The 25,740-nt window shown below is 45.0% G+C and overlaps 1 protein-coding gene across 1 annotated transcript in view; it reads right to left on the reverse strand.

The window, feature by feature from the left end:
- Positions 1-25,740, reverse strand: part of LOC137346461 (multidrug and toxin extrusion protein 1-like) — a 77,584-nt gene that overhangs the window by 3,936 nt on the left and 47,908 nt on the right. The window contains exons 11-16 of the mRNA XM_068009912.1: positions 24,565-24,673; positions 20,675-20,750; positions 20,498-20,567; positions 16,367-16,499; positions 3,238-3,332; positions 794-875 (exon numbers count right to left, since the gene is read on the reverse strand). Coding sequence (XP_067866013.1) covers positions 794-875; positions 3,238-3,332; positions 16,367-16,499; positions 20,498-20,567; positions 20,675-20,750; positions 24,565-24,673 — 565 coding nt within the window. The remainder of the gene's footprint in view (positions 1-793; positions 876-3,237; positions 3,333-16,366; positions 16,500-20,497; positions 20,568-20,674; positions 20,751-24,564; positions 24,674-25,740) is intronic.

Below are 25,740 nucleotides of genomic sequence, written 5' to 3' on the forward strand. Positions count from 1 at the left end.
TCAGAGATATTAACAGCCAAGCAGAATGTTTTCTTTATATTTGTTCTCAGGGCAATGCTGGCAAGATAGCATTTATTGCCCATTCCTGGTTGAACTGGGAAGGTGGTGTAGTCCTTGTGGTAACGGTGATCCCACAAGGCTGTTCGGCAGGGATTTCCAGGACATTGACTCAGCAACGGTGAAGAAATGGTAATATATGCATCCAAGGTGTGTGAATGGAAGAGAACTATGGGTAATATCTTCCCAATATATTCACCATCAAAAGGTTTTTATGCATCAGATTGAGAAGTGTGAAAAAACCCAAATTAAACCTCTGTGGAAATTTAATCCCATTGTGTGCTGTCTGCACTGCAGGTTCCTTACATTAGTTGCTCTTGTTTTACGTTGATAAGAAGAAATCTAATAATAAATTGTCCCTGCAATGGTTTCGATTCCTGACAATTATTGGTCTGGAATCTACTTCAACAATATAAGTTAGAATGTTTTGTGCCCCAAAACTCAGAAGCAGCCGATAGTCAATTCTGGGACATCAGTGGTAAAACAGAAACAGACTCTCAATCTCTGATATGATCCGACTTCCAGTTTCCTGTGTGGCACATAATGTTATGTATTTGTATGTATGTGTTAACTACAGAGTTTTGATTTCAAAATTATTGTTGCTTTTGCTGATATCAAGCAGGGGTTGGACTTTGAACTCTAGGTGAATTTTTAAGTTATAGCAGATTCACCAGTATCTCTGCTTTCATTCGTTAATTGATGAGTGATTTAAAATCAGCACAACATTCTTTTTTACCTGTTGACCTATACTGGGTTTGACCACCAGAAGCGCTGTTTGAAGTGTCCATGTCTTTCATCACACCTGCATTAACCAGAGCCTTCAAACAAAACACAAAAACCATCATTAAAGGTGAAGGAAGGACACAACAGAAGCTGCACTTTCTGTACAATGCACAGTCTGTATTATTTTCAAAGTGTTTTAAATATAAAATAGCTGCTAATTGTTAGGATTTAATTCAGGACGAATTGCATATGTTCTCATCCACTTGAGAGACCTGGCATTTCATGTCTTGCTTAAAGACATAGCCCAGTGACAGATTATGCAGAGTTCCATTTATGGGGTGAGGGAACTCCATTCTTTTAATGGGAAATAACAATTCAGACCAGTCTGAGAATCAGTTTTCCTGCTGATTGAGTCCAGAGCATGGAAAGAGGAATTTCTCATCCCATCAGTCTGAGCTGTGTTCAAAAGCAAGTAGCAGAGGTGAACAAGGCAGCAAAATCTTGGTTTCATTTCAGCAGAAAATATAAGGGTCAGACCCTGTCTTAGAGCTCTCTTTCTGGAGAGATGACAGTGTCTCTAGAGATCCTGTGCAATGTGTCACAGAGTGATTTGTATCCGTGGTTCCCCACACTGTGAATTCCTGATCCCAGCTGTGCTATTTGGGGGCAAGGATCACTGAAGGGAGGCCATGAACTTTGCTATTACTGCTCCTGGGCCTGATCAAGGTGGCCAACCACAGATCCAGGCAGCATGCAGTCGAGGTGTCATTCAGGCTGGCTACCTGCCTCTCTTCCACAACAATGTTTCTTCCAGGGTGTAGCTGGAGAGGGAGAGCATGGTGTTCCCCGGTAACATTGAAGCCTTCCAGGGCCAGTGGGTACTGGCAGAACTGGAGTGCATCATTGACACCAGGAACCAAATTTTAATTTAATTTATTGAGTAAGCAGTGTTACGACCAGGTGAGAAAGGTGTGTATGGGTCCCTCTCAGACTTCACCTGGACTTACTGTAACAGTGTTTAATTTTAAACACATCGTGTTTTGAGCTCCGCCTTGGTGAATCCTTGTTCACCTCTTTCCAATAATAAGGCAAAGAAATGAGCACCAACAGGTGTCCTTAGGTTTAAAGAAGAAAAGTGAAATTTATTAAAACTTAAAATAAAAAAACTAATTTGGTTAACGCCTATGGATGCACGAGGTGCCCATGCTAGCATGCATATGTGATACACACATGCAGATAGGGACAGAAAGGAGCAGAAGAAAAAAATAAAGTGGAAAGGTTTGAGTCACTATCTGAAGAGTTGTTACAGTTCTTTGAGCTCATTGTAGAGTCTTTGCTTGTGGGTAATTCTTGCTTTTCTTTGGGGCCCAATATTCTTCTTAAACCGTGTTCACTGTCGGAGACTTTTCTCTCCTGGGGACCATATGTCTTCAATTGGATTTCGAAGCTGGTGAGAAAGAGATGGGAGCAGACAGGAGGAGAGAAGGTCTGCTTCAGTCCAGGAGCCAAGAGCTTTCTGAGTTCAAATTCTCTGTGGAAGTTGAAAAAAAACTGGAACGGCCAGTTTGTCATGTGACCAGCTAGCCCAATGAGTCCTTGCCCTTGTGGATTGTCTTGTCCTAGCAGACCTTGGAATGTCTCCTCTACACACAATACCTGGTGATCAAATGCCCATTGTGGGTTAAATTGGAACAGGGAATAGCCTCTTTATCCTTTCAAGTACTGTCTGTTAATATGCAAAAATGTCTTTCCAGCCAAGTTCTGGCAGTCCTTGTAATCGGCATTCTCTTCTTCCCAGCAACAATTTGAAGTTTTAATGCCCATGTGGCAAAATTAATGTGCCTCATTCTTGGCAGATGGGGTCCTGCATGACAGCAGTATTTTTTTTTATGATTTACAGTTTATTGGTTGTGCCCCTTTTAAAGGTCAGCTTTTAAAGTTGATGACACCAACCATCCAGAATGATAATTTATATAAAAGCGTTTGCAGTTTCCTATTGGGTGGCAAAGTAACCTTCTCTTAACTGCCCCCTGGTAGGTAGAGTAAGAATGATGTTGGCAGATGTGTGAGGATGCACAGACTGCTTATTCTGCCAGCTGGGTACAGTACATGGCACAAGGAGACAAGGAGATGGGGGAAATAGAAAAACTTAAACCAAAAATATTGGTTTAGTCTAAGATACAGCACTGAAACAGGCCCTTCGACCCACCGAGTCTGTGCCGACCATCAACCACCCATTTATACTATCCTACACAAATCCCATATTCCTACCACATCACTGTGGGAGGAAACCGGAGCATCCGGCGAAAACCCACACAGTCACAGGAAGAACTTGCAAAATCCACACAGGCAGTGCCCAGAATTGAACCCTGGTCGCTGGAGCTGTGAGGCTGCGGTGCTAACCACTGCGCCACAGTGCTGCTGGTGTAATAAATAATCTCTGTTATCTGCTCTTACCTCATCAGATGCTTCGCTCCAGTTGATTCTGTAAATCACTATCAACAAGAAAACTAATTGTACAACCATGCCAATAAATATTCCAGACCAGAGCCCTGCAAAATAATAATGGTGCAGTGAGTATGGGGTAAATGTTGTTGTGTTTTCATTCCGCATCTTTTCCTTTATCAGATGGTTGGTGTCAGCCTGCACAACACTACTTGTGCCACATTGGAAAAGGCCTATTTTCAGTGGGATGAGAGGGGATCTTGCCAAGGTAAAATGGAACCAAAGACTGACAGGAAAATCTGTAACAGAACAATGTATTATCTTTAAGGAGGAGATGCTTCATGCACAGGCCAGGGACATTGAGACAAGGGGCGAAAGGTAGGGGAACCAAAGCCAGGCTTCATTGGATGACAAGGGATCGAGAATATGATGACACAAAAAAAGGGTGTCTGATGCATGTGAGGTGAATTCCTCAAGTGAGAAGCAGGAGACATACAAGAGAATCAGAGGGTTAGATAGGGTGGATAGTGAGAGTCTTTTTCCTCGGATGGTGATGGCAAACACGAGGGGACACAGCTTTAAGTTGAGGGGTGATAGATATAGGACAGATGTTAGAGGTAGTATCTTTACTCAGAGAGTAGTAGGGGCGTGGAACGCCCTGCCTGCAACAGTAGTAGAGTCGCCAACTTTAAGGGCATTTAAGTGGTATTGGATAGACATATGGATGAAAATGGAATAGTGTAGATCAGATGGTTTCACAGGTCGGCGCAACATCGAGGGCCGAAAGGCCTGTACTGCGCTGTAATGTTCTAATTCTAATTCTAATTCAGGTCAAATACAATGGGCTGGATTTTATAGCAGCTTCGACATCGGGATCTGTGGCAGGGAGAGAATTAAGATTGCCCCAGATGAGGCCCACCACGGACCTCGACGCTGGCAGGGCCCGTCCCAATCATGCCGGTGGCGGCGAGGCCTCGTTACATCCCCCTCGCCGCTCGGCGGCAGGACTGTAATTTACATAATTGCAAATACAAAAATGCAAATCTCTGAAGTAAACATTTACCCGCTCCTGCCATCCATTCCGGTGCCATATTGAAGCTGACGGCAGCCACTCCCGTGCCGTCGGATCTCCAACCATTGATGTAAGGCAGAACACTGGTGGGGAGGTGGGTGCAGGTAAGTTTCTCAGTGCAGGGGTGGTGGGGAGCAGGGAAAATACTTTGGATTGGTCGGTGGATGGTGGGAAGGGGTGGAGGATTAAAGTTATTAAAGGTCGGTTGACAGGTTGCGATCTGAATCAAGGTTTTCTTGGGGGAGAATGGGCTATTAATGACTCGATTATTCCTTGTGGGTGTGGGCGAAGGGAGTGCAGATGTTATGTAATGTGTAACTTAAATTTTAACACTTCATTCCCTTTAAAAATTAAAATTTCTTCCAAGGGCTTGAAGCACATTAAAAATGGCACTGGCGCCTGTGCAGTGGCGCTGACGCCGTTACCAGGGACGGACTGCCCGCCGCCTCCATGTCATCGGGGGGTGGGGGGAGGATGGCGGTGCACCCTGGCCATGTTAATGAGCCAGCACATATAGTATCACAGTGGCTCCACAGAGCAAAACCCACGCGTGCGGGTCACCATCTTGTACGGTCACCGCTGTACTCGGCAGCAGCAACATAAAATCCATCCTAATATGTTGAAAGGGAAAGAGAAGCAGAAAATAACAAAATGAGAAATGATAAAGGCAAGAAGTCACTCGTGGAAGTGGTATACAGGGCCCCTAACAGGAACCATATGTTTCAACAGAGTATAAAGGAAGAAATAAAGGGAGCTTGTCAGAAAGGTACGGCGATAATCATGCAGGATTTTAATCAACACATAGACTAGAAAAATCAGATGGGCAAAGGTAGGAGAGATGAGGAGTTCATAGAATGTATTCCGGATAGTTTCTTAGAACAGCACGTTCTGGAGCCAACCAGAAAGCAGGCTATACTAGACCTGATATTGTGCATCGGGACAGGATTAATTGATGACCTCATAGTGAAGCCTCCCTAGGTAGCAGCAATCATAATATGATTGAACTTTACATCTAGCTTGAGGGAGAGAAGAATGGGTGCAAGACAAGTATTTTAAACATAAATAAGGGCAATTATGAGGGCATGAAAGGTAAGGTAGCTAAAGTGAACTGGCAAATTAGGTTAATGGATAGGTCAAGAGAGATGTAGTGGCAGACATTTAAGAGGATATTTCCGAATACACAGAATAGATTCATTCCACGAGAAAGAAAAAATCCAAGGGGAGGACCCACTATCCGTGCTTAATTTAAAAAGTTAAAGAAAGTATCAAACTTAAAGAAAAAGTATATAATTGCACAAAGATGGGTGGCAGGTCAGAAGGTTGGACAGAATATGTCAGGAAACAACCCCCCCCACCCCACAACCTGGCAAGAATGAGGAAAATTAATTTTGCCACATGAACATTTATTTTATAAAGTTGTTGGTGAAGAAAGAACTTGCTTTAAAAAAAATTTAAAAATTTGGCTAAACAGAGATATTAGCATATCCACAGAACAAAGGGGCTATTCCCTGCTCCAATTTAATCCACAATGACTTTTGATAACCAAACGTTGAAGGTGGAAAGGCTAGCATTCCAGGTTAACCGCTAAGATGGCCAAATACCCAAACAGATGTGGTCGGACCAGTTTGTTCACATGGCGGGCTGACTGTTGGAGTTTTTTGAAATTGAACTCCCAACAAGGAATTTGAAATCAGAAGGCTGTTTGCTCCTGGACTGAGAACACCTCTCTCCTGTCTGCTCCCATCTCTTTCTCACGGAACTGAAGAACCATTGAAGACACGTAAACTCAAAAGAGAGAAAAGTCTCCTATGTGAACAAGATTTAAGAAGAATACTGGGCCCCAAAAAAAAGTAAGAACTGTCTACAATCAAAGACTCTATGGTGAGTTGGAAACACAGAAACAGTTACAAGAAAGCCGCTTCTGATATTGTCTCAAACCTCTCCATTTATTTTTTATTCTACTCTTTTCTGTCCTTATTTGTATGTGCGTATCATGTATGCATGCTAGCATAGGGCGCGGTATGTATCTGTAGGCGTAAACAGAATAAAAGTTTAAGTTTCAGTTTTAATAAAACTTCACTTTTCTTCTGTAAACCGAAAGAAAACCTGGTGTGCTCATTTCTTTGCCTGATAATTGGAAAGCTGTGAACAAGGATTCACAATGAGGGAGCTCAAAACACAATGTGTTTAAATTAAACCCTGTTACAATGAGACCAGGTGAAGACAGTAAAAGACCCCTAGACACCTTTCTCACCAGGTCATAATAGAAATTTGGGTGCTAGCGTCCAGAATTTTACCCACAGACAAATGAGTAAAATTGGAAGTGGGAAGCCAAATTGTTCCCAATCAAAAAGAGCAAGGTTTTAATACAGGTTCTCTTGTGGTTGTGTGTGCTTGAAAACTAACATGTCTAAAACTGAAGCGAGTAGCTCTCCAAGTCAGGGTGAAGTAACTTGGGATATGTTAGAAGCATTGTCTATGGAGGAGTTGAGGAAAATGGCTGAGCAGTGTGGGATCACTGAACGTGGCAAGGCTAGGCAGTCTGAACCAAATTTACAGATGAGACAAAACTGGGTGGGAGGGTGAGTTCTGAGGAGGATGCAGAGAGGCTTCCGGGTGATTTGGACAAGTTAGGCGAGTGGGCAAATGCATGGCAGATGCAGTATAATTTGGATAAATGTGAGGTTATCCACTTTGGTAGCAAAAACAGGAAGGCAGATTATTATCTGAATGGCTATAAACTGAGAGAGGGGAATATGCAGCGAGACCTGGGTGTTCTCATACACCAGTCACTGAAGGTAAGCATGCAGGTGCAACAGGCGGTAAAAGAGGCAAATGGTATGTTGGCCTTCATAGCGAGAGGATTCAAGTACAGGAGCAGGGATGTCTTGCTACAATTATACAGGGCCTTGGTGAGGCCACACCTGGAATATTGTGTGCAGTTTTGGTCTCCTTATCTGAGGAAGGATGTTCTTGCTATAGAGGGAGTGCAGCGAAGGTTTACCAGACTGATTCCTGGGATGGTGGAACTGACGTATGAGGAGAGATTGAGTCGGTTAGGATTATATTCACTGGAGTTCACAAGAGTGAGGGGGGATCTCATAGAAACCTATAAAATTCTCACAGGACTTGACAGGGTAGATGCAGGAAGGATGTTCCTGATGGTGGGGGAGAACCAGGGGTCATAGTCTAAGGATACAGGGAAAACCTTTCAGGACTGAGATGAGGAGAAGTTTCTTCAACCAGACATGTTTTCAAGAAGGAGTTAGATATAGCTCTTGGGTCTACGGGATCAAAGGGTATGGGGCGTAAGTGGGAACAGGTTACTGAGTTGGATGATCAGCCATGATCATAATGAATGGCGGAGTTGACTCGAAGGGCCGAATGGCCTACTCCTGCCCCTATTTTCTATGTTACTATGTTTCTGAGGTTAGTGGCCCACCATTTTTGCCCTGAATCTGAAGAAGTAGAAACAGGGTTAGAAGTAGACTCTGACAGGGTATTGCTAGCAAAGATACAATTGGAACAAAGGAATCTTGAATTATGGGAGAGAAAAAGAGAGAGAGAGGCAGGAGAGGGAGAAAGAGAGAGACTTCCAGAATGAACGGGAAGAAAATGAAAGGCAGGAGAGAGAGAGAGACACAAAGAATATTCCAGGAAGAATGCGAAGAAAGCGAGTTGAAGCTGCTTGAGTTAACTAGGGGGCTACAGAGTAACCATAGTGAAAGCATGACCAATATGGAGGAGCAGAATTCAAGAGTGGGTACAAGATTGCTAAAACTCGCTCAATTAATTCCAAAATTCAATGAGGAAGATGTGGAAGTGTTTTTTGTGTCTTTCAAGAAACTGGCAAGGCAGCGAAAATGGCCAGTTGAGACCTGGCCTCTTTTACTGCAAAGCAACCTAACTGAAAAAGCCCATTAGGTTTATTCCTTGTTGCCAGATGAGAGTTCATCAAATTATGAACTGACCACAAATGCTATCCTTGGGGCATATGAATTAGTACCCGAATCCTACTGCCAAAAATTTAGAACCCTCAAAAAGCAAGCGAATCAAACTTATCTGGAGTTTGAAAGCAAGCAAGCAGCTGGCTTTTGACCAGTGGCTGAGGGCTTTAAAAATACAACTCAGCTATGAGACTCTCAGAGAAGTAATTCTGTTAGAGGAATTTAAAAACTCTCCCATTCTCAATAAAGACCCATGTAGAGGAGCAGCGGGTTCAGGGAGCCCGGCAAGCAGCCGTTCTAGCCGATGAGTTTGCTTTAATTTACAACTCGGTTTCCCAGGGAGAACCTTTCTTAATCACCCCCACAAATACAAAAAGGAGAAAGGAAAGCAGGAGACACAGGGGGCCCTCTTCCAGCCAAAAACAAAGGTGCTTTGAGCAACAGTGAGACCCAGAGACCTGTGTGTTTCTATTGTAATAAAGCAGGGCATTTAAAAGCTAACTGATGGAAACTAAAGAGGAAACCAGTCGGGTTAATCAGGGCACACCCGCTCAGTGACAAGGGCCTGATGCAAAGCACAGCAGAACCATCTATGGCTTTAACTGCAGGAAGAGTGCAACCCAGGAAGCTTGCGAGGGCCAGTGCAGGAAAAGTTAATAGGATTCCTGAAGGCTATCTGGGCTTTGTGTCTGAAGGGAAGTTAACCCCATGCCCCTCGTGTGGGGCAAACAAGCCCATAGTGATTCTCAGGGACACAGGGGCCACTAGATCCCTTTTACTGGGAAAAGATTAGATTAGATTAGAGATACAGCACTGAAACAGGCCCTTCGGCCCACCGAGTCTGTGCCGACCATCAACCACCCATTTTTATACTAATCCTACACTAATCCCATATTCCTACCAAACATCCCCACCTGTCCCTATATTTCCCTACCACCTACCTATACTAGTGACAATTTATAATGGCCAATTTACCTAACAACCTGCAAGTCTTTTGGCTTGTGGGAGGAAACCGGAGCACCCGGAGAAAACCCACGCAGACACAGGGAGAACTTGCAAACTCCCTGTGAAAAGGTCTGACCTTTCCCCTAGAGAGTGCAGTGAACACCAAAATGGTGGTGAATGGTATTGGAGAGCAGTGTATGCTTGTACCTGTACATCACGTGCTCCTGGAGTGTGACCTAGTTTCGGTACCAGTGACCATAGGGATTGTCCCTAGTTTGCCTGTGGATGGGGTTGACCTGCTCCTAGGTAATGATCTGGCGGGGGTGCAGGTGGTAGCCCCCCCAGTAGTGATAGAAAGACTGCAGGAGGTCAGAGAGACAGGGCAGTGGCGGGAGAAGGACCCCTTGCAGTGTCACTGAATGTGTAGTGGATCAGGCCATGACCAAACTCGCTCCCCCAGAGGAGACTGCATTGGCACTGCAGGCAGATGACCATGAGGTCTGCCTGTCCAAGACTTTCTTTGGAAAGATCGGAGGCCCAGGGAATGAATTAATGGATTTTCCCTAGGTGAGGCTCAGTGAGCTGACCCAGTATTGCGAGAGTTAGCTTCGGTTGCCCAGTCTGAAAGTGAAACAGAGGGAGTCCCTGATTAGTACGATTTAAAGAATGAGGTACTGATGAGGAAATGGAGTTCTCCTCACAGACCTAATGGCAAGGAGTGGACAGTAGTTCACCAGTTAGTGGTGCCACAGAGGTACCAGAGAGAAATATTAAGAAGGGCCCATGAGACTACAGAGGCTCGACATGTCGTGATACGAAAGAATAAAGCCCGCATAAGACAGCAGTTTGACTGGCCAAAACTCTACAAAGATGTGGTGGAGTACTGCAGGAGTTGTCACATGTGCCAGGTTGAGGGGAACCCTAACCTACAGTGAAACTTGCACCCCTAAGTCCTGTACCGGTGTTAGGAGGACCCTCCATCCGAGGGATGGTGAATGATAAGGGACCCCTGCCGAGTACAAAAGGGGACAGGCAGGCACATGGCTGGAAATAGTTTCAAAAGAGAAGGGGAAAAAGTGAGCAAGAGGACAGGTTAAAGGAAGTACAGGAAAAATCCTTGATGAAAACCTCGACTGTCCAGTCAACCGACACCGAAAAATGTGCAAAATTAGAGCCCCCCCCCCATCCTCCCATGTAAATGCAGACTCTAGAAGCACCCCACCAGAGTTGCTGACAGCATTTACAGGAACTTACAGAGGCAAAGAGAGACCTTTCGGGGGCACAGAAACAATGGAGGGTGATGCCTCACCTACTCGAAGTGTCACAGGAGGTGCAGTTAAGTCTGCACAAATACCTGCAAGTAGGGATGTCCCAAAGAACAAAAAGGAGAGTAACAAAGACTCCTCTCCCACAGTCAGAGAAAAAGGGAACCACCCATCCCCTGAAATCAAAAGTCTTTGCATGACTCAGAGAGTTCAGTATACACCCGCCCACTACTAACTCTCCTGAGGAAAAAAAGTGTGAAATTAAAACAGCCGTAGCACCCAGAAAAGACCATTTCGAATAGGCTTTAAAATTGGTGAATGAATGGCAATGAATGAGAGAAATGCATGTTTTTTCTTTCTGTATCTTATATTTCTCTCAAACCCTGTAATGAAATAAGCAGTTTTTCTTCAAATCGCATTTCATTCACCTGGATGTGGGGGTGTCAGGCAAGCCCCCCACCTGCCAATGTTCACCACATGAACATTGATTTTAAACAGTTGCTGGCGAAGAAAGAACTTGCTTCAAAAAAAACTATTGGAAACTTTGGCTGGAGAAAGATATTCGCATATCCACAGACAGTACTTCAAAGAATAAAGGGGCTATTCCCTGCTCCAATTTAATCCACAATGGACTTTTGATTACCAGATAATGAAGATGGAAAGGCTAACATACTAGGTTAACTGACATGGTCGGACCCGTTTGGTCACATGGCTGGCTGACTGTTGGAGTTTTTTGAATTTGCATTTCCAACAAAGAATTTGAAATCAGAAGGCTGTTCGCTCCTGGACTGAGAACACCTCTCTCCTGTCTGCTCCCATCTCTTTCTCACAGAACTGAAGAACCATTGAAGACACGTAAACTCAAAGAATGAAAAGTCTACAATGTGAACAAGGTTTAAGAAAAATATTGGGCCCCAACGAAAAGTAAGAGCTCTCTACAGTCAAAGACTCTATGGTGAGCTGGAAACACAGAAACAGTAACAAGAAACCCACTTCTGATATTGCCTCAAACCTCTCCATTTATTTTTTCTTCTGCTCTTTTCTGTCCTTATTTGCATGTGTATCGCGTATGCATGCTAGCATGGGGTGTGGCGTGTATCCGTAGCCGTTAACCGAAATAGAGTTTAAGTTTTAATAAAATTTCACTTTTCTTCTTTAGAGTACGAGAGAAAACTTGCCAGAAAAATAGAAGCAAACAGTAAGAGTTTTTATAGATATTTTTCAAAAAAGAGTTAACAAAGTGAGCGTTTGTCCTATAGAAAGTCAGTCTGGGGAATTAATAAGAGATAATAAAGAGATGGCAGATGAATTGAACAGGTATTTTGCACCGGTCTTCACTATAGAAGAAACAAGTAACATCCCAGAAATAGCTGTAAATCAGGAAATGGAAGGGAGGGAGGAACTCAAGAAAATTACAATCACCAGGGAAGTAGTACTGAGAAAATTGTTGGAGCTGCGGGCTGACAAGTCCCTAGGTCCAGATGGACTTCATCCTAGGATCCGAAAAGAAGTGGCTGGTGAGATAGTTGATGTGTTGGCTTTAATTTTCCAAAATTCCCTAGATTCACGGAAGGTTCCATTTGGTTGGAAAATAGCAAATGTAATTTTTTTATTAAAAAAGGGAGGGCGACAGAAAGCAGGAAACTACAGGCCAGTTCGCTTAACATCTGTCATAGGGAAAATGTTAGAAACTGTTGTTAAATACGTTATTGCAGGGCATTTAGAAAAATACAAGGTAATCAGGCAGAGTCAACATGGTTTTGTGAAAGGGAAATCATGTTTAACAAATTTATTAGAGTTCTTTGAAGAAGTAACATGTGCTATGGATAAACTGAACCGATGGATGTACTGTACTTAGGTTTCCAGATGGCATTTGATAAGGTGCCACATCAAAGGTTATTGTTGAAAATAAAAGCTCATGGTGTAAGAGGTAACATATTGACATGGATAGAAGATTGGTTAGCTAACAAGAAACAGAGAGTAGGCATAAATGGGTCATTTTCTGGTTGGCAAAGTGTAATGAGTGGTGTGCCACAGGGATCAGTGCTGGGGTCTCAACTATTTACAGTTTATATAAATGACTTGGATGAAGGCACAGACGGCATACTTGCTAAATTTGCTGATGACACAAAGATAGATAGGAAAATAAGTTGTAAAGCAGACATAAGGAGGCTACAAAGGGATTAGGTTAAGTCAGTGGGCAAAGATAGATAGAAAAATAAGTTGTAAAGAGGACATAAGGAGGCTACAAAGGGATAGGTTAAGTCAGTGGGCAAAGATCTGGCAAATGGAGTATAATGTGGGAAGAATAAAAAAGAAGCATATTATTTAAATGGTGAGAGATTGCAGAGCTCTGAGAGACAGAGGGATCTGGGTGTCCTAGTGCAGGAATCGCAAAAGGTTCGTCTGCAGGTTCAGCAAGTAATTAGGAAAGCGAATAGAATGGTATCGTTTATCATGAGGGGAATTGAATACAAAAGTGGGGAGGTTATTCTTCAGTTATACATGGCATTGGTGAGACCACATCTGGAAGGATGTCAATGCGTTGGAAGCAGTTCAGAGAAGGTTTACTAGACTAATACCTGGAATGAGTGGGTTGTCTTATGAGGAAAGATTGGACAGGCTCATTGTATCGGCTGGAGTTTAGAAGAGTAAGAGGTGACTTGATTGAAGCACATAAGATCCTGAGGGGTTTTAACAGGGTGGATGTGGAAAGTATGTTTCCCCTTGTTGAAGAATCTAGAACTAGGGGTCATTATTTAAAAAGAAGGGGTCACCCATTTAAGACAGAGATGAGGAGACATTTTTTTCTCTCAGATGATCGTGAGTCTTTAGAATTCTCTTCCTCAAAAGGCAGTGGAAGCAGAGTCCTTGAATATTTTTAAGGCAGAGGTAGATAGATTCTTGACAAGCAAGTGGGTGAAAGGTTATTGGGGGTAGGTGGGAATGTGGAGTCGGGGTTACAATAAGATCAGCCATGATTTTATTGAATGGTGAAGCAGGCTCGAGGGGCTGAGTGGCCTACTCCTGCTCCTAATTCGTATGTTCGTATGTAAGACTGACAAAGAGTGAATGAGAACAGAATGGCAGTTAACAGTAAAGGGAATATAAAAATCTTCTACTGGTTTGGAAATAGTAGTGGGTAGTATGAGGCAGGTTTCGGCCTATGCGGGACAAAGAGGGTGATCTATACTTAGATGCTCAAGGTAAGGCGAGAATACTTAATGAGTACTGCATATCGGTGTTTACTAAGGTAGAGGATGCTGACAAAATATTGATAAAAGCGGAGATGGTAGAAGGAATGGATGGGGTGAAAAATGAGAATCAGGAGATACTGGAAAGTTTGGCAATGCTTAGAATGGCTCAGTCACCTATTCTAGAATTCTTGCATCCAAGGTTGCTAAAGGAAGTGGGTATGGAGATAGTGGAAGGGCTTTCCATAATCTTGCAATCTTCTCTAGATAAGGGGGAGGTGCTAGACGATCGAAGAGAGGCAAATGTGACACCCTTATTCAAGAAAAGGTGTAAGGACAGTACTAGCAACTACAGGCCAGTCAGTTTAACATCAGTGGTGGGTCAGGTATTTATAATCAGGGATAAAATCAACAGGCACTTGGAGAGGTTTCAGTTAATTAAGAAGAGCCAGCACAGATTTGTGAAAGGGAGATCATGCTTGACAAATCTAATTGAATTCTTTGATGAAGTAACAGAGAAGGTTAATGATGGAAATGCAATGATGTTGTGCATTTAGATTTCAAGAAAGGGTTTGACAAAGTACCACCCAAATAGCTAGTTAACATAATTAAGGCTTACGGAATAGCAGGATATCAGCTTTAATAAAAAAAATTGGTTTAAGGACGGAAAACAGATAGTCATCATAAATGGCTGTTTTTCAGACTGGAGGTTGTAGATAGTGGTGTTCCCCAAGGGTCAGTGCTTGGACCACTGCTTTTTTGATATGTATAAATGAATTGGATATTGGAATAGAGAATAAAGTTCTCAAAACTTGCTGATGATGCCAAACTTGGAGGTGTGGCAAACAGTAACAATGAAACAAATCTTCTGCAACGGGACATAGACAGACTAGCAGAATGGGCAGCCAAGTGGCAAATGGAATTTAATACAGCAAAGTGTGAGGTGATGCATTTTGGCAGAAGGGATAGGGAGAGACAAATAGACTGTATGGTACAGTTCTAAAGAGTGTTCAGGGACAGACAGACCAAGGGATTCATGTGCATTGATCTTTGAAGATGGCAGGATATATTGAGAGAGGAATTAGCAAAGCAGATGGGATCTTGGGCTTCATAAGTATTGAGTGTAAAAGAGGGAAAGTTATGCTGAACCTTCATAAAGCTCTGGTTAGGCCTCAGTTCTCTAGTTGTGGCCAGTACTGGTCACCACACTTCAGGGAGGATGTAAATGTCCTTGAGAAGGTGCAGAGGAGATTTACCAGAATGGTTCCAGGGACGAGGAATTTTTGCTGCAAAGTTAGGTTGGAGAAGCTGAGTTGTTTTCTCTGGAGCAAAGAAGATTGAGGGGAGATTTCAAAGAGTTGTACAAGATTATGATAGGTTTAGATAAGGTAGACAAAGAAAAACTGTTCTCATTAGCAGATGGCATAAGGACCAGGGGACACAGATTTAAGGTTTGAGGCAAGAGATGCAGAGGGAATGTGAGGAAGAACGTTTTTTACACAGCGAGTGGTAATGAGGGTGGTGGAAACAGAGACAATCAATGGCCGTGATTTTATATGGGCTATGGGGGTTTCGACCACCGGCAAAAGTGCCAGTGAGAGCTCAACGTCGCCTCCTCTGGAGAAGGCATGCTCTTCCTTGGGATCAAGGACCCCGGTGGCAGAAGTTCCAGCTGCTGAGAGCTGTTGGCCAATCAGAGGCTGGCAGCTGTGTAACTGAGCAGTGTCACTGCAGAGGTGATGGCTGCTGCCGGTATTGGAACTACTGGTAGCCATGGCTGGCCGAGGGACGCAGACCACAGGTAAGTCAGGACGGAAGGGGTTTTGTGGCTTGGGATCATGGGGGAGGGGGGGTTTAGGGGGGTCAGCAGCCAGGGCGGGGTGGGGGGTGGGGGTCGTTCTTGGCCTTCCCCCCTTCACAATGCCAGGTCCCTCATTCAAGAACAAAGTGCCTTTTAACGAGAGCCCCACCCACCCCCGGAGTTAGCAAGCAACCTGCACGGGTTTGCTTGACAGGCTCCCCGTGTGGTGAGAGGCCCACCTGCTGCTGGGATGAGGCCATTCATTGGGCATTAACTGCCCTCTTAAGGGCCTCAATTAGCGGTATGGTGGGAAGGCTGTTCACAAGGCTTCCTACCCCAGACTTAATTTGGGTGGAAGCAGGGAGGTGGCGGGGTCCCCCCACCACCCTGCCACCATCCCGCCCGATTATATGCTCACCCGTCTCCAAACCTGACACAGGGGAGAGCATAAAACTCCCCCCAATAATTTCAAAAGGAAATGGGCCCTTCAAGGGAAATAACTTTGCAGGACTACGGAGTAGAGCAGGGGAATGGGATTGACTGGATTGATTGAAATAAAGCCGGAGTAGATTCGATGGCCAAATTGCTTCCTTCTATGCCATAAATGACTCTATGGAACTAAGACACTATGACTCACCTCCTGCCAATATTCCAGTGACTATGGTTACACATGAAAAATGGCCATGTGAGCAAGGTGCCGGATATAATAGTACAGTGTGAGGACGGAGAGACATTAGCCCCTGAATTCCACAGTGTTGGTTACACTCATGTTGCATCCCAGAGGCAGACCTTTCACCCAACTACACTCTCCAGCACTGATCTCGAAGTGGAACAATATCCTCAGTACTTTAAAGAGAGCGGGTGAAGGGTAACAATTGACGGTAAAGAACAAAAAGAAAAAATATTTAAATTCCTACCAATGACACCAAGTTTTGCATCAAACATCAGTGAGATTCCAATGGGAAGCGCAATTAGACAGAATCCAATGAATTGAATGATAGCTCCCAATTTTTGCTTCCCAATTCCTCTTAACACTCCACCACTTACAGCCTGTAGAACAGATAAACAGAATATATTCGTGATTACATAACATTCTGCTGTAGTTTGTACAGGAATGAAACCAAACCTAATGAATAAACATGTCCTCAAATCATTCATAACCAATGGTTTACATTTCAAACACAGTCATTGATATTATGTAGCAACAGCCTGACATAGTCAAACTCATGGAATCATACCTTACAGACAACGTCCCAGACATTGCCATCACCATCCCTGGCTATATCCTGTCTCACCGGCAGGACAGACCCAGCAGAGGTGGCGGCACAGTGGTATACAGTCGGGAGGGAGGTGCACTGGGAGTCCTCAACAGCGATTCCGGACCCCATGAAGTCTCATGGCATCAGGTCAAACATGGGCAAGGAAACCTCCTTCTGATTACCACCTACTGTCCTCCCTCAGCTGATGAGTCAGTACTACTCCATGTTGAACTCTACTTGGAGGAAGCACTGAGGGTAGCAAGGGCACAGAATGTACTCTGGGTAGGGGACTTCAATGTCCATCAGCAAGAGTGGCTCGGTAGCACCGCTACTGACCGAGCTGGCCAATTCCTAAAGGACATAGTTGCTAGACTGGGTCCGCAGCAGGTGGTGAGAGAACCAACAAGACAGAAAAACTGACTTGACTTTGTCCTCGCTAATCTGCCTGCCGCAGATGCATCTGTCCATGACAGTATTGGTAGGAGTGACCACTGCACAGTCCTTGTGGGGACAAAGTCCCGCCGTCAAATTGAGGATGCCCTCCATCGTGTTATGTGACACTACCACTGTGCTAAATGGGAAAAATTTCGAACAGATCTAGCAATGCAAAACTGGGCATCCATGAGACGCTGTCAACCATCAGCAGCAGCAGAATCGTACTCAAGTAAAATCTGTCACCTCATGAGCCGGCATATCCCCCACTCTATCATTACCATCAAGCCAGGAGACCAACCCTGGTTCAATGAAGAGTACAGGAGGGCATGCCAGGTGCAGCACCAGGCATACCTCAAAATGAGGTGTCAACCTGGTGAAACTACAACACAGGACTACTTGCATGTCAAACTGTGTAAGCAGCACGCAATAGACAGAGCTAAGCGATCACATAACCAACGGATCAGATCTAAGCTCTGCAGTCCTGCCACATCCAGCCGTGAATGGTGGTGGACAATTAAACAATGAACTGGAGAAGGTGGCTGCACAAATATCCCCATCCTCAATGATGGGGGAGCCCAGCACATCAGTGCGAAAGATAAGGCTGAAGCATTTGCAACAATCTTCAGCCAGAAGTGCCAAGTTGATGATCCAAATCAGCCTCCTCCTGAAGTCCCCAGCATCACAGATGCCAGACTTCAGCCAATTCAATTCCTTCTGCGTGATATCAAGAAATGACTGAATGCACTGGATACTGCAAAGGCTGTGGGCCCTGACAATGTTCCGGCAATAGTGCAGAAGATCTGTGCTCCAGAACTTGCCGCACCCCCAGCCAAGCTGTTCCAGTACATCTACAAAACTGGCATCTACCCTGCAATGTGGAAAATTGCCCAAGTATGTCCTGCACACAAAAAGCAGGACAAGTCCAACCCGGCCAATTACCACCCAATCAGTCTCCTCTCAATCATCAGTAAAGTGATGGACGGTGTCATCAACAGGGCCATCAAGTGTCACTTGCTGAGCAATAATGTGCTCAATGACGCTCAGTTTGAGTTCCACCGGGGCTACTCAGCTCCTGACCTCATTGGTTCAAACATGGACAAAACAGCTGAACTCAAGAGGTGAGGTGAGAGTGACTGCCCTCAACATCAAGGCAGCCATTTGACCGAGTATGGCATCAAGGAGCCCCAGCAAAACTGAAGTCAATGGGAATCAGGGTGAAAGCTCTCTGCTGGTTGGAGTCATACCAAGCACAAAGAAAGATGGTTGTGATTGTTAGAGGTCTATCATCTCAGCTCTAGCACATCACTGCAGGAATTCCTCAGGGCAGTGTCCTAGTTCCAACCATCTTCAGCTGCTTCATCAATGACCTTCCTTCAATCATAAGGTCAGAAGTGGGGATGTTCGCTGATGATTGCACAATGTTCAGCACCATTCGCGATGACTCAGATACTGAAGCAGTCCGCAGAGACATGCAGCAAGAACTGGACAATATCCAGGCTTGGACTGATAAGTGGCAAGTAACATTCGCACCACACAAGTGCCAGGCAATGACCATCTCCAACAAGAGAGAATCTAATCATCTCCCCTTGACATTCAATAGCATTACCATCGCTGAATCCCCCACTATCAACATCCTAGGGGTTACCATTGAGCATAAACTGAACTGGAATAGCCATATAAATACTGTGGCTACAAGAGCAGGTCAGAGGTTAGGTATCTTGCGGCAAGTAACTCACCTCCTGACTCCGCAAAGCCTGTCCACCAACTACAAGGCACAAGTCAGGAGTGTGATGGAATACTTTCCACTTTCCTGGATGACTGCAGCACCAACAACACTCAAGAAGCTCAACACCGTCCAGGACAAAGCAGCCTGCTTGATTGGCTGCCCTCCACCACCGAAGCACAGTGGCAGCAGGGTGTACCGTCTACAAGATGCACTGCAGGAGCTCACCAACGCTCCTTCGACAGCACCTTGCAAACCTGCGACTTCTAGTAACCAAAAGGACAAGGGGAGCAAATGCATGGGAACACCACCACCTGCAAATTCCCCTCCAAGTCACACACCATCCTGACTTGGAACAATATTGCCATTCTTTCACTGTTGCTGGGTCAAAATCCCGGAACTCCCTTCCTAACAGCACTGTAGGTGTACCTATCTCACATGGACTGCAGCGGTTCTAGAAGGCAGCTCACCACCACTTTCTCAAGGGCCATTAGGGATGGGCAAGAAATGGTGGCCGAGCCAGCGATGCCCACTTCCCATGAATGAATGAATAAAAAAAACTGCTCTCACCACTTTCAGTCAAACTTCAGCTTAATACAAATAAATTTAAATTAAAAGTGCAGTGATCCCAGAACAGAAACACTTCAAACCATTCAGAGATAGCAGGCATTGGGGATGAATTCCCTTTTGCTTCTCCCCTTTCAGCTTCAGTGGTAGTTCAGGCGGAGACTCCTTTTATGGAGGTAATTACTGTGTGGACGATCCCACATAAACCACATTTAGACGTCTTTCACTATCAACACTGTCGATATCATTTTGAATTACTTCACTCCTCCTGATATTAAGAAGCAGCTGACTGCAATGGATACAGTAAAGACAAGGGGGCTCAGATAGTCCTGAAGGCCTGTGTACCACAGCGAGCTGCTGTCATACCCAGTTGTTTCAGTACAGCTATGAGACTGGCACAGACCAGTTGGGCTGAATATCCTATTTCTCTGCTGTAAAATTCTCTGGAAGATTGGATTGTATCGGTAACTGAGTAGGAAATGCAGTATAACACTATGAAGTGTGACATGCAGAATCTAACAGCAATGTGCTTTGGGGTTATTGTAAAATATTGGTTATGTTACTGGATCAGTAATTCTGACACCTGCACTAATGATCTTAGCATCATGAGTTCAAATCTCTACCATGGCAGCTGGGGAGGTTGAAGTCAATTCATTGAATAAAAATCAGGAATAAAAAGCTAGCGTCAGTAATGGTGACTGTGGAATAACCAGATTGGCAAAGGAACCCATCTGGTTCATTGACATCCTTCGGGGGAGGAAATCTGCCGTCCTTACCAAGTCAAGCCTATATGTGACTTGAGACCCACAGCAATGTGGTTGTCTCTTCACTGCCTCTGAGATGGCCCAGCAAGTCACTCAGTTGTTCTCAAGGGTAATTGGGGATGGACAACAAAAGTTGGTCATGGCAGCAATGCCCACGCCCCATGACCTAATTAAAAAAGTTAAAACTACACTGATATAATACAATAAATTTAAAATAAAGGAGTTAACAATTAAAAGTAACAAACAAAAGAAATGTCACATGATAACCTGTACAAAAATCACAGATACTGAAATACTCACAGCCATGGAAGTAACCCAATGAAGAGCAGCACAGAGTGGAATTACTTCTGCAACTAAATGAACAATTTCTCTGGAAAATGAGAAGAGGAATATCAGAGAGCTTTCAGCTGACTCTGAATCCATTTTGAAAATGCATGTTGATGAGTTTTTATACTTGTAGAATTTGTTTTTACTAACTTGTCATTGGTGAATATATAGCCCACCACATCCTTTATCGCTCCAATTATCACTGCATTAACTAAGGTAATGCACCCTGTGAAAATAAAAGTAAAATATGAAGAATTCTCATCAAATAATCTATTTGAAGATCTAGATAAACTTTTTATAGACATTGCAGTTCACTGTTTATTTTTTCCCTCCCTTTTTCCAACACATGAACCCCCTCCTCCCCCTGTTCTGTTTGACTGGGTGTCGACTCCTTGTCTGGGAGTTTGATGGAACCTCTTCCCCCTCCTGTAACTTGCTCCAGGGACCTTCTTCCTGTATAAGCCTAGACAGTGAATGTGAATCTATTGACTGCGGTGTCATCACCATTGGACCTGATCCTGTCCTCACCCATTGTCCAGACCCACACACTGAATAATGAACAGGAGCTGAAACCAGGGCTGATTTTCCCCTCCCTAATCCAGAATGTTGAGACCAATTGTACAAATCTCGCTGGAACCCAACTGAGATTAGTTAACTCAGCACAGATCAGGAATCAAACATGGCATCTTCCTAAAGATAAAATAAAAACAGAAAATGCTGGAAATACTCAGTTTGGATTAGTACAGCTCCAACACTCAAGAAGCCAAACACCATTCAGGACAGAACAGCCTGCTTGATCGGCACCCCATCCACCATCTCAAACATCGACTTCTTCCACCACCGATGCACAGTGGCTGCAGTGTGTACCACCAACAAGATGCACTGCGGCAACTCACCAAGTCTCCTTCGGCAACACCTTCCAAACCCACAACTTCTACCAGCTGGAAGAACAAGGGTAGCAGGCGCCTGGGAACACCACCACCTGCAAGTTCCCCTTCAAGTCACACACCGTCCTGACTTGGAAATATATCACTGCTCCTTCACTGTCACTGGGACAGAATCCTGGGACTCTGAATAAAAGGGCCCGCCAGCAGTTGGATTGCTGAATCTGCAGCGACCACAGAAATGGAGAGGAGACCTGGGAAGGCTGCTCCCTGGGTCTCACTCTTACCTGGAGGTCCTGCTGTGGGATTTGAGGGGCTGCAGTGAAGTGAACTCACTCAAGGACAGGAGGAAGACGACACCCTCTCCAACCAAGCAGGTGTGGATGGAAGTGGCTGAGGAAGTCAGCAGCAGGAGTGTGGACAGTGTGCCAAGAGGATCCAGTACCTCAGGAGGGCAGGAAAGGTGGGTGGTAAAACACTATCAGGTGCCCAGCCCCACACTCTGACTTGCCCAGTGTTCTCCTGCACAGCACTCCTCAGGACAACACACCTTGCAGCTCCACTCATTCTTCTCCCTGCAGGCACCTCACATCCCCATCCAAACAGCCAACACTCACACTCACCCTCAGCCTATTGCGCTTCCACACCCATGCCTCACTCACAGTCCTCAAATGTTATCCTTCCCTCCTCTCTGCCCAAGCCATTACCGCCACTCACATCTCTCTGCTTTCTTTCCTTGCAGGAAAAGAGAGCACACAACTTGGCGAGAGGAAGAGGCTGGGGGTTGGACAGGTAGGTGTGGCCCTCCAGTCACAGACACCTTGTCAACCACTGGAAATGTGTGCCCACCTGCTCCATTGGGACGGAGATCTTGTTCCAGGAGGCTGCAGATTTCAGCAGTGATCTGCCATGAGAGCCTGAGCCTCCTGAGGCACTGGTGCTCAGACATGTCGAGAGAGCTGATCCTCTGCCTGTAGACTCTGTGTTGGGAGTCTTGCCTCCTCCCAGCTGATCTCGGTGTCCATCCCCTCTACTGAGTGGAGGGGCATGTGGTTGAGGAGAAGGCTGCTGGTGCTGCTGCTGGTGATGCTCCTGCTGCTGCTGGAGCCGTGGGCCATGGAGTGGCTTCTGCTCTTGACCCTCAGAAGAGGTGGAAGGTGGAGCTGCATAAGCTGCTCCCATGCCATGGTGAAGACTGGCAGCAGAGAAGTGCAGCTGAAGATTAGTGAAGTGCTGAACAGGTGAAGCATCTTCAAAGCAGTTGCCATCACCTGTCAAACAGTGAAAGCACTCTCTGAGAGAAGAAGTGCTTTGAACAGCAGACTCTCAATGGCCATGGCTGGAGCTCTTCAGTGTAACTGATCATCGTCTTTGCAGCCTGTCAGTTTTGGTGAAGGAGATATTCCCGCTGTGCACTCACCTTGGTGACCCTGGTGAGTTGCTGACACAGTGTGGAAGACATGTGCTGTTGGCAAAGAAGCAATTCATATATAAAAAGGCTCCTAATTGCCATTTTAATCACCTCCTGCCAGAACCACGGGGTGTCCACACAGAACTCAGAACCTATCCCTGAGAATGTCGGAAGAGGTGGGATAATATCGGGATTGCAATCCTACATCAGTTTCTGGGGCATTCCCACTCTGCATGCTCCGGAACCCGCTTCCACCAAGCTGGGAAAGTTCTCCGCAATGTTTTTGTTCATTGACCTTACATCAGAACTGGCAAAAACTCGAGATGGAACAGGTTTTAAAGCAAGGACAGAGGCAGGGAAAGAGAGGCGGGGGAGGAAAGAAGAGAAAGGAAGGTCTATGAAGGGCTGGAAGACAGGAGTGATTAAATGACAAAAGAGATAACAGTGCAAGGGAAAAGGGGTCATTTTAGGACAGTAAAGAGACAAAAGATTGGTTTCAAGGAGCTGTAAATGGCAACAGTAGCAATATTACCAGAATATTATCTGAAAAAGTGGGCGCAGTAGTTATGATTGGAATTGTTGAACTCAGTGTTGAGTTAGGAAGGCTGTAAAATGCGTAATGGAAAGATGAGGTATTGTTTCTTGAGCTTATGTTTAGCTTCATAAAGGTGTCTGATGCTCAAAGGGATTTCCTAATTAATGTACAGGACACAGCTCGATGTATATTGACAATTCTGACATGAGGAAGCAGGATTTACACAGCTATCCAGCATTAACAATAATTGCCTTCAGCTTCCCTGGTAAAGGCAATGAGTTTGTGTGTTGGACACTTGGGGAATGGCCCAGCTTTAATCCCCAATCTGTTCTGAATTAGCTGAGCTGAGCAGGGTGGAGGGGGTAGATGGTATTGATAGGAATGGTGGTAAAAGTTATACATTGGCCTCAGTCCCCCTGGTTTAGGGAGGTGGAAAATCACCTTTTCTTTTGTCTCCTGATTTCGATACAGTTTTGATCCAGATATCTTTGGCTGCTTCATCAATAACCTTCCCTCTCTCACAAGGTCGGAAGGGGAACTGTTTTCTGATGAATTTTGCAGTACACAACTCCATTTATAACTCCTCCAATAATGAAACAGCCAACAGAAGGATCTGGATAACACCCAGGCTTGAACTGATAAATGACAGGTAACATTTGCACCATCTAAGTACAGGTTAATTACCAACTCAAACAAGAGAAAGCCCAGCCATCTCTGCTTAAACTTCAACTACACCCCCATTGCTGAGCGTCCCATCACCAACCTCCTGGGGGTCAGGGGGTCACCATTGCCCAGAAACGTAACCAGATCAGCCATACTGACACCTTGACTCCAATAGCGAAGCACAGACTGAGAGATCTGGTCACTCAAAGCCTCTTTCCCATCTGAAAGGCTCGAATTGGGGGTGTGATGGAAGACTCACCATTTACCTGGGACAGCCAGAGCAACACTGAACACTCCTCAGTGCTTGATTGGTTCCCCTGTCACTGGACCCAATCTCCAACCCCTTCATCCTGGCACATTCTGACAATATCTATTTCTTCGACAGCACCTTCCAAACCCACAACCTCTCCTGCCAAGAACAACAAGGACAGCAGGTGCATGGGAACATCACCACTTGCAAGTTCCTTCCAGGTCACACACCATTCGGACTTGGATATCACTTGAATAAATAGAATTTTAGTCAATGAGTTTAAACTATTGGACTCACCAATGCAGCACAAAGCAACTTTGACAGAGTTTACAGCCTGCTCTGGATTTCTGGCACCCAGCGCATTACCCACATGAACAGTTACAGCCAGACTGTATCCTAAAGCAATCTGCAGGAGAAAGAACATAAACAGTTACTTGTACATTATTCTCTCTCTATCCCCCATTCAATTAGTTGCTGAAAGTAACTGCTCCATCAATGGATCTGTGGGTGGATGTAACAAGCAATTAGTAAGTTAAATGGCATGTTGTCCAGCACCATTCGTGATGACTGAAGCAGTCCGTGTAGAAATGCAGCAAGACCTGGACAATATTCAGGCTTGGGCTGATAGGGGGCAAGAAACATTTGCGTCACACAAATGCCAGGCAATGAACATCTCCAACAAGAGAGAATCTAATCATCTCCCTTGACTTTCAATGGCATAACCATCACTGAATCCCCCACTATCAACATCCCGGGGAGACCATTGAGCAGAAACTGAACTGGAGTAGCCAAAGAAATACTGTGGCTACAAGAGCAAGTCAAAGGTGAGGAATCCTGCAGCAAGTAACTCACCTCCTGACTCCCCAAAGCTTGTCCACCATCTGCAAGGCACTAATCAGAAGTGTGATGGAATACTCTCCACTTGCCTGGATGAGTGCAGCTCCAACAACACTCATGAAGCTCGACACCATCCAGGACAAAGCAGCCTGCTCAATTTGCACCCCATCCACAAACATTCATTCCCTCCACCACCGATGAACAGTTGCAGCAGTGTGTGTCATCAATAAGATGCACTGCAGCAACGCACCAAGGCTCCGAAGACAGCACCTTCCAAACCCGCAACCTCTACCACTTAGAAAGACAAGGGCAGCAGATGCATGGGAACACTACCACCCACAAGTTCCCCTCCAAACCACACACCATCCTGACTTGGTACGATATCGCCGTTCCTTCTCTGTTGCTGGGTCAGATCCTGGAAATCCCTTCCCAACAGCACTGTGGGTGTACCTACCCCACATGGACTGCAGCAGTTGAAGAAGGCAGTTCCCCACCTTCTCAAGAGCAATTAGGGATGGACAATAAATGCTGGCCAAGCCGGCGATGCCCACATCCCAGGAATGAATAAAAAAAATTGTTGGCCTTTATTGCAAGGGGGTTGTGTAGTATAGAGGTCTGAAAGGGTTAATGTTTGAA

Source organism: Heterodontus francisci, chromosome 30, assembly GCF_036365525.1.
Source record: "Heterodontus francisci isolate sHetFra1 chromosome 30, sHetFra1.hap1, whole genome shotgun sequence".
In the NCBI taxonomy this organism is placed as follows: domain Eukaryota; kingdom Metazoa; phylum Chordata; class Chondrichthyes; order Heterodontiformes; family Heterodontidae; genus Heterodontus; species Heterodontus francisci.